The sequence below is a fragment of the Aptenodytes patagonicus genome, chromosome 6 (genome assembly GCF_965638725.1).
Source record: "Aptenodytes patagonicus chromosome 6, bAptPat1.pri.cur, whole genome shotgun sequence".
NCBI lineage: Eukaryota > Metazoa > Chordata > Aves > Sphenisciformes > Spheniscidae > Aptenodytes > Aptenodytes patagonicus.
This window is the reverse complement of record NC_134954.1, coordinates 30,280,268-30,295,090: the sequence shown is the minus strand read 5'-3', so window position 1 is coordinate 30,295,090 and position 14,823 is coordinate 30,280,268. Positions and strand designations below refer to the sequence as shown.

At 45.3% G+C, this 14,823-nt stretch overlaps 2 protein-coding genes across 8 annotated transcripts; one reads left to right on the top strand and one right to left on the bottom strand.

Moving 5' to 3' along the window:
- Positions 1 to 949: 949 nt before the first annotated feature.
- WDR53 (WD repeat domain 53) lies at positions 950 to 7,376 on the bottom strand. Of its 7 annotated transcripts, none has more exons than XM_076341818.1 (4): positions 7,307 to 7,376; positions 5,709 to 5,923; positions 5,072 to 5,563; positions 950 to 2,253 (listed from the first exon to the last, which is right to left on the bottom strand). In XM_076341818.1, the coding sequence occupies exons 3-4, from the start codon at positions 5,546 to 5,548 to the stop codon at positions 1,666 to 1,668; spliced, it is 1,065 nt and encodes a 354-aa protein (XP_076197933.1). In that variant the 5' UTR covers positions 5,549 to 5,563; positions 5,709 to 5,923; positions 7,307 to 7,376; the 3' UTR covers positions 950 to 1,665. The 7 variants fall into 7 exon arrangements, with proteins under 7 accessions (XP_076197933.1, XP_076197934.1, XP_076197930.1 ...); XM_076341819.1 differs by lacking the exon at positions 7,307 to 7,376 and adding an exon at positions 6,909 to 6,931; XM_076341815.1 differs by lacking the exon at positions 7,307 to 7,376 and adding an exon at positions 6,566 to 6,816.
- FBXO45 (F-box protein 45) lies at positions 7,187 to 12,602 on the top strand. The gene is made up of 3 exons (XM_076341823.1): positions 7,187 to 7,474; positions 7,651 to 8,007; positions 10,016 to 12,602. Exons 1-3 carry the CDS (start codon positions 7,187 to 7,189, stop codon positions 10,199 to 10,201), a joined length of 831 nt encoding a protein of 276 aa, XP_076197938.1. The 3' UTR covers positions 10,202 to 12,602.
- Positions 12,603 to 14,823: the final 2,221 nt, after the last annotated feature.

The following is a 14,823-nucleotide window of genomic DNA, read 5'->3' as shown; positions in this document are numbered from 1 at the left end:
TTTTATAGACTGTATATCCAAATATAGGTCATAGATGCACAGACACATGCTTGTGAACATATCACATATGGAACTATGCATCTGGACCGCTTCCTGGACCCACTGATCCTGTCTGTCCTCATACAAAATTAATTTAGAGGTGACAGGAAAGGGGGTACCTACACTATTCTGCTTTTTTTTCTGTGTTTTGGCTTCATTTTGCTGTTGTGCCCACCAGTTCATGCCTTGGGCCAAAGTCTTCTGCTGTTAAAGGCTGTACAAGCAGATTACTTTTTTGGCTTTTTTTTTTTTTCTGTTTAAAAGGTATGATGGTAAAATCAGATTTGGGTGAGAATGAGTTGTATTTGGTTGCAGGGAGCTCCTTTGAGGATGAAGGATAGCTAAACCAAGACGGCTGGAATCTCTTCCATAAAGGATGGACAGCCAGGCTAATGATTTTCAGGAGCTGGGTATGCAAAAAAAGAGCTGGTAGTTTTTCCATCAGAAAGAAAAAAAGAAGGCAGATAGGTAATGTGTGTCTGGTAATAGCACAGCTAGTGAAACAAGACAGCACAAACCCCACATCAGTGAAGCAGGTCTTCAGCCAGTACCAGGCATTCAGTTTTGTGAAAACTTAAGGACAGCCTGAGAAAAAAACTTTCAATTATTTGCCCATTCCATGAGAAGGCCAGCATGAATTGAACATGTCAAGAGCTGCAGCATTCCCACTTAGTTACATTCTCCCCACCTTCAACTTGCAAATTAAGAGATCCTTCTAGCAAGCCATAATGGCCAAGTTCTGCTTGTTGTGTTTCTAAAGCTTTGGGAAGACAGTGGGAGTATTTGGGTAAGGAGGAGCAGTGCCTTTGGCCCTTTGTATTCCCCCTGTGATGGGGGGATACCCTTCTTGACACAATTTTGCACGGCACATAAGTTCGGCAGTATTAGAGTGAGTATAAGCACAAGGGAGCAGTGAGAGGAAAGCATTTATTCAGACAAGTCTAATAGTTATTTTTCCGTGGGGTAAACAACTAAATGCGTAAGACAGCTGACCCATTAAACTGATGTTAACATTTTCCCCTGCTCTTTCACTTACTGCAGTGTGAAAAAAATCCAATTGACAACAACTGTTTAAGTAATTTGATTACTCATTAGTTAGTTGATGCTTCTCTAGTCTTATATGCAGCTGCTGACAAACTAATGAAAAATATATTTCCACTATGGCCAGTTTATGCTAACTGTGACACAGTTTAATGGGGAGAGTAAAGTAAAGCACTGGAATAGTTCAAAATGCAAGGAGCTCAGCCAATGACTGCTCAGCATCCTCATTTAGCATTGTAGGTGTCCCCGTTAGTGTGAATTTCTTCCTTCAACCTTAATTATGTCAGCTTAGTCATGAACTAATATTATCCCTAAATCTATTGAAACCCATTTCACTTAAATTCAAGAAGCAAACTGCCAACCCTGCAAGAAACAGCTGCAGTGAATACCAACAGCCGCCAGAAAATGTAAGGTGAGGCCAGTTACATCATGAGTACTTGTGTGAGTACACAGCAAATCCCTTCCCCTTCCGAAGGACGCAGCAGGTTTCACCGTTCAGTTCACTGTCAGCGGATGTAGCTGGACTCATTTCAAACGCTCTGAGAAGTGGTTTTTCCCCACAAATTTCTTTAAACATCTCAGTGTCTAAGGTTCTGGCAATGGATACACAGAGACAGAACTACTCTGGTCAGCAACTAATACTCTCTTGGAGCCTTTGAGCTCTGCGCATGAGATCCAGTTCACCTTCTCTCCGTGCTCAATGGTCAGCTTTGGTGAAACTCTAGCATGTTCATTTGAAGCCACTTTGTTGAGCTTTCCATCTTTTCTGGTAGAAGCAGGTGCTTGGGCCTTCCTCCTCTGGACAGATTTTGCTGGACTTTTCTGCTGCTTTCCAACATCACTGCTGACATCCCAGAGCAAGACTTTCCCATCATTTCCTCCAGTCAACAACCAGTATGCTTCTGGCATAAAGAGGACCTGTGATACTCCCAAGCTGTGACCTTGAAACTCCAGCTCACGTTCAAACTTGACACCGGTGACTCTGAATATTCTGACTTTACCATCTTGAGCTCCGCAGCCAAAGATGTTGCCGCATGCTGCGACAGACAGGGAATGTGCAAGCGGCGGGTTAAAGAACTGGCCAGCTGACTGTAGACCGTCTTCCTCCATTTCACACTCCTGCAGGTTTGTGGTCCACAGGGGGCGAGCTTTCTGCAGGTTCCACAGCATAACCTTGGAAAAAAAGTATGAATCAATAATTCACCCAGTTCTGATTTTAAGTAAAATCAGATCTTTCACTAACAGTAAAAAAAACCAACTACACTTCTTGCTCTAGCAGAGCAAAGACTATGAATAAGTGCAAGAGATGCAAGATGTGTTGTGAGGAGTGGTTGAACTTCACCTGATAAATATGGCAAATCTTTATGGCACGCTTTCCAAACCCTCATACTGCCTACTGCAGAGTCAATGACTCAGACCTTTAGACCACGAAATGGATGCAAAAAGCTGTTCTAAATGCTTTTGCATTCATCTCAGTAGTAGTAATCATGATAACACTGCACATCAATTATTTACAAGGAAGGACACGGAAACGCCAGCAGTAAATAGAGATCATTACCATTCTGAATTTTAGTTCTGTCTCTGCTACATACTTGTCCTAAAATAACCACTTCTGTGAACGTGTTTGAAAAATGGAACAGCAAAAGGCAAACAGTAGTTCAGGCCCTCAGTTTTAAACAGCCATATATGTATTTTTTTTATATCCAATGAGTAGATCTGGTTTGTGCTATTACCATATCGAAGTAGGGCATGCTTTTCCTGATGAGATGGGGGGGAGGTTGTGCTTTTAGCCTTGCTTTTAAAATGCCACCCCAACCTCAAGCCCCTCATGAAGCAATAACTGTGCCTTCAAATGAATCCTGTGTCTCTCATACAGCAATTCAAGTACTATAGATTTATATCTAATTCTCTCAATACTTTTGTAGTATTTGAATTGATGATAAGCATTTTCAAGGCCAACAGATATGAAAGCACAAGTCAGTCTAATGCAGTACTGGTGTGCTGTTTACTTTTTTAATCAAAGTTTTAATTTGTTATTAATAAAGATATTCCTCCACTAGTCATCTCCAGTAGAACATACAGAAGTCTTTAAATTTGGGCCACAAAAGAGTTGTCACATTGGCTCTGTGTTTCTGGAAACCAAATCACACTAAGACATCCAAAATACGTTGTTTCCTGTCACTTTTCTGTTTTAATGACTGCTGTTGCTGCTACATTAAAACTACTTTGCTACCGATGAAAGGGACAACTTTCCATGATGACTGTGCAGAGCAGAGTAAATCAGAGAGGCTGTGTCTTAATGCTTAAGGCAAATACTCCCGTTTTCATCCCAGACAGCACTGCATAAGCTTTATGAATTCATCAAGTGCTAACAAGTTTTCTGCAAACTAAGTATTTTCTGTCCTCATTGCATTTTCCCTGCTTCCATGGCACTCCCGAAGAAACACCAGCAACCTAAATTTCAGTTCTCATCAGCTACTGGCTTCACTGAGGGTTTGACATGTGAGCTGAGAACACATTTTGATGCCCGTAGAGCTTGTAACTTGTCCAAAGACATGCTGCAGCACAGCATTTTGGAGTATTGCAGCTCAGCTTCTCTTTGTGAAATGATGTATCTTAAAGCCAGCCTCGATGCGGAAAAATGCTCTTTTCATTGTACAAAACCACACTAATGAATTCCTACGATTTTGGGGTACTGACTTTCACCTAAAAAACTCCTTGCCAAGCTACAGTAAAACATACTAAAACTAAAAAAGTCACAAAAAATAACCAGTTCACTTGCACAGAAGTGGTATATAAATGGTTACAATTCTGATAAAAAAATCTGCATTTTAGGGACCTGAAATTAAACCAGCTAAGGTGCTGAGCATTTACTCCTCTCGGACCGATGCTTCAGTACCTCTGCAAAGAAGTTTCTCACAGTAATTAATTCAAAATCCTACATCCATCTTTTAGTCAACGTAAGGAAAAAAAAAAAAAGAATTTGGAAGATTTCCAAAAATTTGACAAAGTTTAAACCTGGCAGACTTCTATCAATCAGCCCCTATTTGGATATATATACTTACTGAATTTATATGACCCATGGCTTTAATACAGAAAAATAACGCTTATACTAAATATCAAAATATATTTGTTCTAATGGGTGTTAGATGCACTTTGGTTTTAAGAACATAGGGTGAAACTGCTCAACGCTGTCAAAGCAAACTTCACCCTAATACCACTAGAACCACGGAAACCTTTGTAGAAGTGATAGTTTTTATCTTGGGCTAAACCAGGAATGTGGTCAGATCTCAACCACTGGAAAGAAATTACTGAAAAACATCTGTTCTGGGTGGTCAACTCTGGCAACGTAACTCAAGACTCCATTAACTCCTAGCACTGTTTTGCTCGGAAGGCTTCCACAAGAGGTGTGCAAAGGACAAAGTTTCCTCTTGACGAGGACAGAGAAGCGTAAAAGGCAAAGAACATTTAACGCTTCCAAGAGGTTAATCAGAACAAAGGATAAATTTATAAAAATGACTTGTCCTTACAGTGGTACATACCACCTGGATAGATATTTATCTACCTGGTATAAAGTATTCTTGCTAGCATACTGTCTGCTTCAAGCATTTCGCATTTTCCTATCATCTGCATTTTGTCTGCAGCCATAATTAGTGACAACTTCTGGTTTTGGGTCCAAGAGAGAGCTAATGTGCCCAGAGCATGCTTTGCACCATCTTCTCATTTCCCCCCACCCCACCCATTTCTATAATGTAACTATTAATGAAGATAAAAATAGGGAGAGGAACTGCTGAGTAGAAAATGGCACAAACAGCCTCGACACTGTTAGCTTCTCTGCCAAAACTACTTTAGAAAAGCTAAGGAGCTTTCCGGGGACTGCAGGCTGTACATCCTCAGTCTTAATGGAAGTCTGTTGGTGCCTCGCCTCACTACACAGGTGGGTAGTTACTGTTTCGCTTCTCTAATAACCATCTACTTGTATGCAAATCACCTGCATGTCCAGTCCACAGGAAACAAGGCTTTGAGGCCTCTGAGGTCGAAAGACAACAGAGGAGCAGATGTTTGAGTGTCTCAAGGACCGGCTGACTTTCTTGTTTTCCAAGTCCATAACCTTTATTGCCCCCGAGTCATCTGCCGCAGCCAAGAAATTGTCAGTCTCGTTCACTGAGAGGCAGTTGATCTCCTCCTCGTTCACATGGAAGCGTTCAACGGGCTCCTTGAGGGATCGAACATCCAACAAGCTGACAGTTTCTCCGTGGGAGGTGTACAGCCTGGTGGGACAGCGAGGAGAGAACACCACGGAGGTCACGTCGTCTGCCGTGGGGAGCTGGAGCTGTCCTGCTGGAGTGCCTCCCCCATCCCAGAGAGTGAGCTCGCCTCTCTCCGCGCCTGAAACCACCAGCCCTTCCGTGTTTACGTTCAAGCACAATATAGAGGACGAATGTCCACCAATCCATTTGACTGCCATATTTCAGGGACACCTCTGAAACAAAAAAACCAAAACCCTGAATTGAGCTGGTGTTCGTCGCATTACAGCAGAGAGCTTATTTAAGCAACAAGATCATCGCGTTGACTGTAATGCACACTACTTGAAACTTGAAACTCTAGCATCCAATTAAAACAGGCACCTCTGATCAGTATCCAAATGATGCTGTTTGAGCCAAAGCTTCAATGTCGGCCATGACAGTGTGGAACGGCAGCAGTGCTGGCATGCGTACCTATGCAGTTCATGCTGCTCTGATGTGGCTGCCCAGGTGAGAGCTGCTTCCTTTGCTGCTTCCTTGCAGCGTGTAAGGAGATAGCGTGCCTGACAAAACAGGGGCATGGTTCCTAATGGGACGTACTGGAAAGGAACAAGGGGAAAACAGCAAACTGGTAATTTTCTCATGACTGGTAAACACTAAAGCAGTTTGCATAAAATGATAAACAATGGCATATTTTAAAAAAAGCATTACCATTTTAAAGCAGGTAGTTACAAGGTTCACAACAGGTTTAATCGGGCCTCAAAGCAGCTCAAAGCATGCCCATCTAGCTTACCGTGCTCCTGGCCCTTTGCTTGGCATGACTGCCCACAGCAGCCTGTGCAACGGGTCCGTTTAGGGGACCAAATCAGCGGAAAATGAAGTGAGGGAAAAAAATGAGCAACACAAAAGCAGAACAGGTTTTGGAAAGACTAGCATGCTGTGGGGGAAAAAGAGAGCTAATACCAGGGTAGGGGCGCAGATGGCAACGTGGGGTTTGCGGGACGGAGCTATGGCTGTCCCAGCACCAGCTTCAGCAACCGCAGCGCTGTCTTAACGTCTATGGTTTTATGGCATTATTGGGCAATAAAGGGTTTTTTTTGTTTTTTTTTTTAACCATGTTATGTTTTGCATGTGAATTTTGTTGAGCCTGGTCTAAAGAGCAGCTAGAATTTGTTCAACCCACCAGAAAAATTTCAGTCTCATCGGTTAAATAAAATTACAGAAGGCACCGGATAACCTACCCGCAACTCGGGTCGCAAATTCGCGGCCAGCCGCTCGCCCGCACTTCGGGAACTGAGGTAACTTTTTCCCGGCTGCCCCCTCCCGCCCCGCAACCGCTCGCACCGGTAGGCCCGACTCCCGGCTTTTAGTAAGACAACCACGCCAGCGCCGAGGAAGCCAGCGCCTCAGGGGAGCTGACGCAGCTTTGACGGCTGTCCCATGGCGGGGGAGCCCCCTGTCCGTCCCCTGCGGCCCTCGGGGGCGGCGGGCTCGCACCGGACACCGACGACAGCAGCGGGGGGGAGTGAAGCCGAGCCCGCCCCGCCCCCGCCGGGCTCCTCGGCGCCGCGCGCGCCGCCTCACCTCACCTCCGCCGGCCGCTCCCGCGCGCCGCCCGCCCCCAGCCCCCCTCCCTCCCCCCCCGCGCATGCGCGTCGGGCGGGGCGGGCTGCCCGCGGCTGTGATGGCGGCGCCGGGCGCGCGCGCCCCCTCGCTGTGAGGGCCTTGGGCGGGCGGCCGGGCAGGGAGCGCGCTCGGCCCGGGGCCCGCCGCCACCGCTGTCGCCGGCGGGGGGAGGGGCAGCGCGGCCCCCGCGTCCCGGCCCGCCGCCTGCGGGGCACTCGGGGAGGGGGAGGGAGGCGATGGCGGCGGGCCCCGGCGGCGGCGGCGGCAGCAGCAGCAGCAGCGGGGGGGCGGCGGCGGCGGCGGGAGGGCCGGGCTGGCGGTTGCCGGGGCGGGTGCTGGAGCTGGTCTTCTCCTACCTGGAGCTGCGGGAGCTGAGGAGCTGCGCGCTGGTCTGTAAGCTGTGGCATCGCGTCCTGCACGGCGACGAGAACAGCGAGGTGTGGCGCAGCTTGGCGGCCCGCTGCCTGGCGGAGGAGGCCCTGCGCACTGACATCCTCTGCAACGTGCCCACCTACAAGGGCAAGGTGAGCCCGGGACCCCCCCCAGCCCTTCGGGAATACCCCTCCCCAGCTTCTCAGCAGCCCCCCCAGGTGCTCGGGGACACCCGCCTAGCTGCTTGGCCTACCCGCCATTGGAAACCAAGGGGGGGGCCTGAAAAACATGACAGGATTTTATCTCCCCCACCCTCCTCCTCCCCTAGGTCCGTGCCTTCCACCACGCCTTCAGCACCAACGATTGCTCACGGAATGTCTACATCAAGAAGAACGGCTTCACGCTGCACCGCAACCCCATCGCCCAGAGCACGGATGGGGCACGGACCAAGATAGGCTTCAGTGAGGGCCGCCACGCCTGGGAGGTGTGGTGGGAGGGCCCGCTGGGCACTGTGGCCGTCATCGGCATTGCCACGAAGCGGGCGGCCATGCAGTGCCAGGGTTATGTGGCCCTGCTGGGGAGTGACGACCAGAGCTGGGGCTGGAACCTGGTGGACAATAACTTGCTGCATAACGGAGAGGTGAACGGCAGTTTCCCCCAGTGCAATAACGCGCCCAAATACCAGGTGAGCGGGGCTTGGTGTGGGCTGGAAGTTCCACTGTGTCTGACGGCTGGCCATCAAGAACCTCTTCCCTCGCGTGTTCTGGCTGTCTACTGAATTGGTCCTAAATGCCCACCTAAGGGTCTCTCTCTGCCTTCCCTGCAGAAAGCAAATGATTCTGCCTTGTGAGCCTTTTCCCCCTTCATTTACTGCTTCCTCAGGCTACACCTGTGTGTAGTGTTCAATGCACCTGACCCTCAGTTATTTCCCCAGTTTTATTTCAAATACTGAGTGCGAAGCATGTTCCATGGGTGTCTGTTTAGACAGTATGTTGCTTTTTGAAATAAAAGCTGTTGTAGTCTTCTGAAGTAACGACTTGGCCCACAGCAAGGTCAACATCTGTGGTATTTTACCCTTCGGTTGTATGGCAGTGCGAGCCGAGGTTAGTGCTTAGGTAAGAGTCTTCCTGCAAAAACCTGCAACAGTGCTGAGTGCTGCTTGTTTGCTCGCTGGCAGCATTCCCATAGGTGACATCCCTTAGCTGGGATGCTGGGACGTGATGTTCAAATACTTTCAGGTTATTAAAGAGCAAGTGCTGTTCCACCTTTTTGTCCCTATATCTTTGTTTATCTTTGTTCTTCTGGCTGCTCACACAACTACCTTTTGACTGCTGGATTTCCTTATGTTACAACTTAAGTTGCATGCGTTATAATTTCCATCTCATAATGCTGTGGCTTTGTATGCGTATTGGCTTATGTTTCAGTTGTGGGCGAAGATCTGTGTAGTAACTTGTATCTGATATTCCTAAATTTTATGTAAAAGTTCACCACCAAGCACTTAATTCTGTCTGAAGGTTATACCTGCTGGTTTTGGGAGTAATACCTAAAATTAGTGTAATTACAGAGATTTGCACACATGTTCCCTAGCGTGCAAATTGGTTCAGCACTTTCCAGACTCTACCCTTTGTGGTCGCTTTCTTCTGACCTTGTCTAGGCCTTTCTGCAGCAACAGGGTGAGGAAAGGTTTTGAAGCTGAGAGTCCCCAGCTCCTGTGGGGACTCAAGGGTGAATGCAGTCGCTGCTTTCTCTGTAAAAACTGTTGAGAGCTCAAATCAGTGATCCTTTGGAGTATTTTGTGTTTAGTAAGATGTGTACAGTGATCTACTCATAGAAAATATACTTCAAGGAAACACGTGTTTGTTAGTGTTGGTTAGAAGAAAAATGTGTTGGCTGGAAGAAATCCCCAGCATTGGGGCTGGCTGGTGAAGAATCAGAAGTTTGTGTGGCGTCCTGCTGTGCTTGCTGCTGGTGTCTGGGACTTCTATTTATGTCTAAAATAACGTGTACTAGATAAATGCAGGGAGCACCATGCATGCCTAGATCTGAGTCTCTTGCTGTGTTCAGTGTTGGTTTCACTCGTGTGTGTGTGTGTGTATATATATATATATTAGGTTTTTCACGCTTATTTTGCCTAAGCTTTGCTGTGGAATTTCTTTCTGCCTTGGTGAGGGAATACCTCTGTCAGCGACAGCACCTGCATCGTAGTGTATTCTGGTATATTTTGTATGTGGCACTTACCTTTCTAAAACAAGTTCATCATCTTTAAAATTGCTCTTCACAGAGCAATTACTGCTCAGTGATAGCAACAGCTAAACACAGAGTTCAGGTAACTTGGAGGCCATTACAAAGTTTCCAAAACTCTGCAGTATCTTGAAGCACGTGGCACATAGTATGCTCATTCTTGGTGCTCTCACAAGGTTCATATGAGAAGGGTTACGTTTATTATCATGTAGGTGGTTAGATACAGGCTGCCCACTGGAAACAGGCAACAGAGGTACTTGGGATCCTAGTGCATTTGAGCGAAATTGAGAAATTCCCATCATAAAAGTAATGCAATCGTGAGAAACAGGAAAGCCTTGCTTCAAAATTACCTGCTGCATTATACGTGGGCTATGCTTTATTTTTGTGTCTCCATTTGAATATGCTGACTCTATGTATTTTTTTTTATTCCCCCCTCCCGTCTCTGTTTCCAGATAGGTGAAAGGATTCGAGTTATCCTGGACATGGAAGACAAAACATTAGCGTTTGAGAGGGGCTATGAGTTCTTGGGAGTTGCCTTCAGAGGACTGCCAAAAGTTTGCCTGTATCCAGCAGTGTCTGCTGTGTATGGTAACACAGAAGTGACTTTGGTCTACCTGGGAAAACCTCTGGATGGATGACGTGGATTGTTTCGTTGGGACATCGAGATGTGGATGATTGGGAGGAGAAATCTGCATGTTGGTTAGAGGGAAACGTGTATTAGAGGAAAAACAAAAAAGTGTGGGTGTGTGTCCTAGAACCATCGAGGGAATCACACAGAGTTTTGAAATGGAGGACCAGCCATACTTCAGGAATTGTGTTACATTTCCTCTTTCTACCAGGCCAGAAAAATCCTCAGGGTTGCAGTTGGTTGAGTGGGAAGCTGACACATGCATGTTGCAACAGATTTCATTGTTAAGATGGCAGTGGGTGACCTCAAATATTTAAGAAAGGATTTGATACAAAACTGCTTGAGGAAATTAACCTGAGATTTGTAAGTAGCGTGTTTTGTGAAAGACTCCCATTTTAAAACTGCTTGTTCCTTCCCTTCCCTCCTTTGGGCCAATGTGGGTACCGGAGGAGAGCGAGTCTGGTTGGGTTTTATTTACAATTTTTAACATACTGAGAAGCATGGTCTGTCTGGACTGCCCTTCTCCAGTATAATGATACAAAATGTGTGCAGCTATTTTTAAGTGTATTTTAAGGGTTGTATATATAGAACATGTTGAAAAGAACAGTTAAGAGAAAGGGTTTGCTTTATTCTAACTGGGACATAATTTCTTAACGGGAAAAAAAAAAACCCCACTACGTGGCACCAGAAAATATACCTTGGACAGGTATATAACGTTCATGTAAGTGTACTTCTTCTGTTGTATTGTAAAGCATTTTGGGATGCTCTTGTGGAGTATGGTGCTACATTGGGTCATTTTCTGTGAAAGTTTCCATAGCTTTAGCACAGTTTTGTTCTCTGTAGGAAACGCAAAACGTTTTCCCCATGAGTTTCCTTTCATCAAAATTTGCAGTCCCCTTTAGGAAAGGAAGGCTCAACACAGCAGTGAGCTTGTCTTCCTTTTGACATCAAAAATACAAACTTTTAAAGCATTCTTACACTTTCGAATCACTGTTGCAAAATGTTTCAAAATAATGAGGAAGGAGCATTCAGTTTCTGAATCCAGACCTTGTTTTCAGCTTAAATGGCTTTATAAGGCTGTAAGACTTGGCTGAACCTTTCTTTAATTAAATAAAATCACCCAGTACCCAAGTATTCACCTGCCCCTGGTGAGTAAAACTCTCACCAGCCCTTTGATGGGGTTCTGGATCAGGTTCAGTGTTCAGGCTTTTTTCACTTGTACCGGTTTTCTAAAGACCCATGTATAAACCCCCCGGTGTGTCGGCATGCTGGCATATGCAGGCTGGGGTGGCTGTGAAGCTGAGAGGTGTAGTAAGGAGGGACTTTCTGGTGAAACCGCTCTCCTCTGAGGTTGAAAGGTCTGTAGGGAGCCCCAGAAGGGCTTCTTTTAATAGGGCATTAAAATCTGTAAGCCCTGCGGCTAGCTCCTGGCTCTCGTTTCTTGTTGGTTGGTGTTTCCCAGAGCTGTCTGAACTATTTCAGAGCTGGGCATGCTTTTCAGAGAGGGAGAAGGAAATGTTTATACAACCTCTTTTTGCTTTCTTTGCGCTAGAGAATGTGAATTGCTTAATATCGGACACTGGCAATTCTCTGAGCATGGAAGAGAGGAATTCCTCTTAGGCTGTTGCTCATTTCCCCCCCCCCAATTACTCGAGTAATACGAGGAGAGTGGTGCAAGCCAGGTGAGTGAGGCTCCTAGTCTGCTGCTGAAGAGCTATCCTTGGAGTGCTTTTTACCTAGTAGATAACCAAGTTCTGCACTGGAACAGAGTACGTATGTCATTACCATTTAAAAGGATTTTAAAGTATTTATTTGTTTTGTGTGTTGTTTATTGCTTAAAGGCAATATCGAGGTCCATTCCTCTTGGCTGCGTTAAAGAAACAAAATACACAGTGAGAAGTGAAGGTGTTTTAAGTGGTGCTGAGAACAACCGAATAAATGAAGTGGGACAGGCATACGAGCACCTTTTGGAAAAATCCGTTACAAGCATTGATTGTACTAGACTGTAAAGTACGTATCTGCGTAGCAGAACTGTGGGGCATGAGGTGGGGAAAAAAAGGAAGGAAAACCCTGTCCAATTTCAGAAACTAAAATTGTCCCCGAGATGAATGTGTTCTCAGTACAGTCCTGAAAGATGTGACCTCTGCACTTGTTCATGAATCCAATTAGATGCAAGTAAACCCTGAGAACTTCCGAGGAGTTTTATTCACAAATTAAGATTGATTTCCATTCTTCAGACTGTGTCTTACCCTATAAATAATTTCCCTCTGAATTAGAAATACTGAAAGTTGAACATTCCTTAAGGGTGGGTTTGGGGGGGACTCACTTGTGTAAGATTATAACTTATTCCTGGAGACCAATGCTGGCTGTACAAAATATTAAAATAAACTCTGCTGTAATTCAGAAGGATATATTGGTGTGGATTGTTGTAATGACATCCGTTGTGTGCTGATAGGAAAAATGGAGTAGCAGTTTGGTGCACCGAGAAGATGGAGGTGTTGGGACTCTGATTTGCTGCGTGACTGCTTGAAAAGAGAGAATCTGATGAGTGGTTAACGAGGTCTTGAAAACTCAGTGCTCTAATAGCAGTGCTTGGGAAATTGCATCCTTGAAACAGGGATGCTTGCATGTGACAGTGTGGGAAAAGGCTTTCCTGACCGCTGGAGGTCTCTTGATTTGAATTGAGGTGGTGTGCTCACTGCTGAGGCTGCCCTGCCCTGCTGCTGTACCGAGGCGCCTCCTCCCCAGGTCAGCTTCTTGGCTTCTCTCTGTTTCTTTAGTTTTCCCTATAAAAGTTCAATATTTTGCAGTGCTTTTAGGAAGAATTAGATGATTTTAGGAAGAAGTAGGAGACTCTGTTGTGGTTGTGAGCTCCGAGGCACTTTCCAAACTCTTGGCATCAAGAATTTGCTTTTAAGTGGTGAACTTCTGGCTAACATCTCTGTGAGCTTCTTCAGGAGTGAAGAGGTTTGATGCTGGCTTGCCAAAAATGTAGAATCACTTTTTCTAGCCTGAGGTACTTCAGAGTTGGCTAAACAGCTGTTTGAAGTATTTTCCCTAACCCGACTAGTGATTTAACTGCTTTGGGCCAGGAGGAACACCAACTGTTCATAGCTCCCATAGCAGATATCAGTCAGATTCACAGGTCTTGGCTTCAGAATCCTGCAGGACATCCAGAATTTTTTGATAAGTGAGCATTTTTGAATAAAAGTCAGAATTTCTTGTGGTTTAAGTGTGCTGTGAAACCTGTTGGGAGCTTTAACAGTTGGTCATCTGACCTGGTCACGTTTCTGTGTCTGAGGAAGTGAAGAGCTCGATATGGCCATTTGTTTTGGGGGCAGAGTCTGTTCTTGGCTTTGGTGGTGGCTTGTGTTGGCCTGAAGTCAGTTGTGTGACTTCTTTTTCCGTGAGAGGACAGAGGTGTTGCTGGCACAAACTAGTAAATCAAGATGGCATGGGAAACTCACCCTGGTAGGGATATTTTCTTGAAAATGTTTTTTTTCCCCCACTTAAAATGCAGTGGTGAGTGTGCATTTTTGGGAGTCCTGTGTGTGCCTTCTACTAGCAAACGCCATTTGGTTTTGTTACTTTTGGCTGTGTTTCAGGTGACAAAACTAGCCAGGAGCAGATGGCCTTGATCCTGTGGGCTGAACTTCTGCTGCCTCGCATGTAGCTGGATTGTTCTCTGCCTGCCTCTGAATCCGGTAGCAAGCTGGAACGTACTAGCTTTTCTGTCGGCTTACCGATGATCTACATTCTTAAATTTCCTTAACACACGGGTGTGTTTTCCAGATGGCTACCTCTATTTTTTTTCCTCTTCCATTTTCACTGGGATGATGACACAACAGTGATGAATTAAAATAATGCTTGGTCTGATAATAGTTTGATCATACAAAACTTATTTTCTCTAAGTACTTGAGAGGTAACCAGCCCTCAGTGATTCCTGAACCGGGGTATTTCAATACTGGTATTTCAGTCCTAGCTAAATCTTTACACGCTATAAATAGCTCTGGACGCTGGCAGGAACGCAGCTATAAGTGCTATATGTGCTGCTGTTCTCCAGAACAGTGCCAGTTCTTGCACAATACAGATAATTTGGTGAAATCTGTAGCCAGAAAAGGCATAATTGACATCTGCTCTAGGATCCTTTCTATATTTACAAAACAGGTCTTTAAATGGTTAGGAGTGGGACGTGTTTGATTTCTATACGTGATAGAAGTCCACCTTGCACTAAGGTATAATTCGGTTGAAAGGAAAATTAATTAAGTCGTAAATGAACACAGAAAGCTTTTCCTGTAGTGATGCTAATTTATACTATAAGCATCTTTTTTCATACTGCTGTATGATGCTGTACATGTTGTGTGGCTTCTGAATGAATTCTCACACCTCCCCACAAGAGGGCAAAGTTAACATTGCTGTGGGAGCCTATACTTTGCATTTCCTAAGTGTTGTGCAAAATAAACGTTTAATGCGGAACCTTCTCCATTAGCATTTGCTTCCTGGCCTCTTAAAAAAACAAAAAAACCCAACCCAAACCAAAAAACCTCAACAAAACAGATGATCATGGAGAAGTGGATAATGGAAACAGAATTTTTGAAATATACTTCTTCATTTGAATCCTTGAGCAAATCT

Excerpts from the sequence above, each read along its gene's own strand:
- WDR53 (XM_076341818.1), bottom strand. The coding sequence starts at position 5,548 with ATGGCAGTCAAATGGATTGGTGGACATTCGTCCTCTATATTGTGCTTG. Across the intron at positions 2,254-5,071 it reads CCTGTGGACTGGACATGCAG|GTTATGCTGTGGAACCTGCA; the intron begins GTGATTTGCATA and ends TTTTTTTCCAAG.
- FBXO45 (XM_076341823.1), top strand. The coding sequence starts at position 7,187 with ATGGCGGCGGGCCCCGGCGGCGGCGGCGGCAGCAGCAGCAGCAGCGGG. Across the intron at positions 7,475-7,650 it reads TGCCCACCTACAAGGGCAAG|GTCCGTGCCTTCCACCACGC; the intron begins GTGAGCCCGGGA and ends CTCCTCCCCTAG. Across the intron at positions 8,008-10,015 it reads ATAACGCGCCCAAATACCAG|ATAGGTGAAAGGATTCGAGT; the intron begins GTGAGCGGGGCT and ends CTCTGTTTCCAG.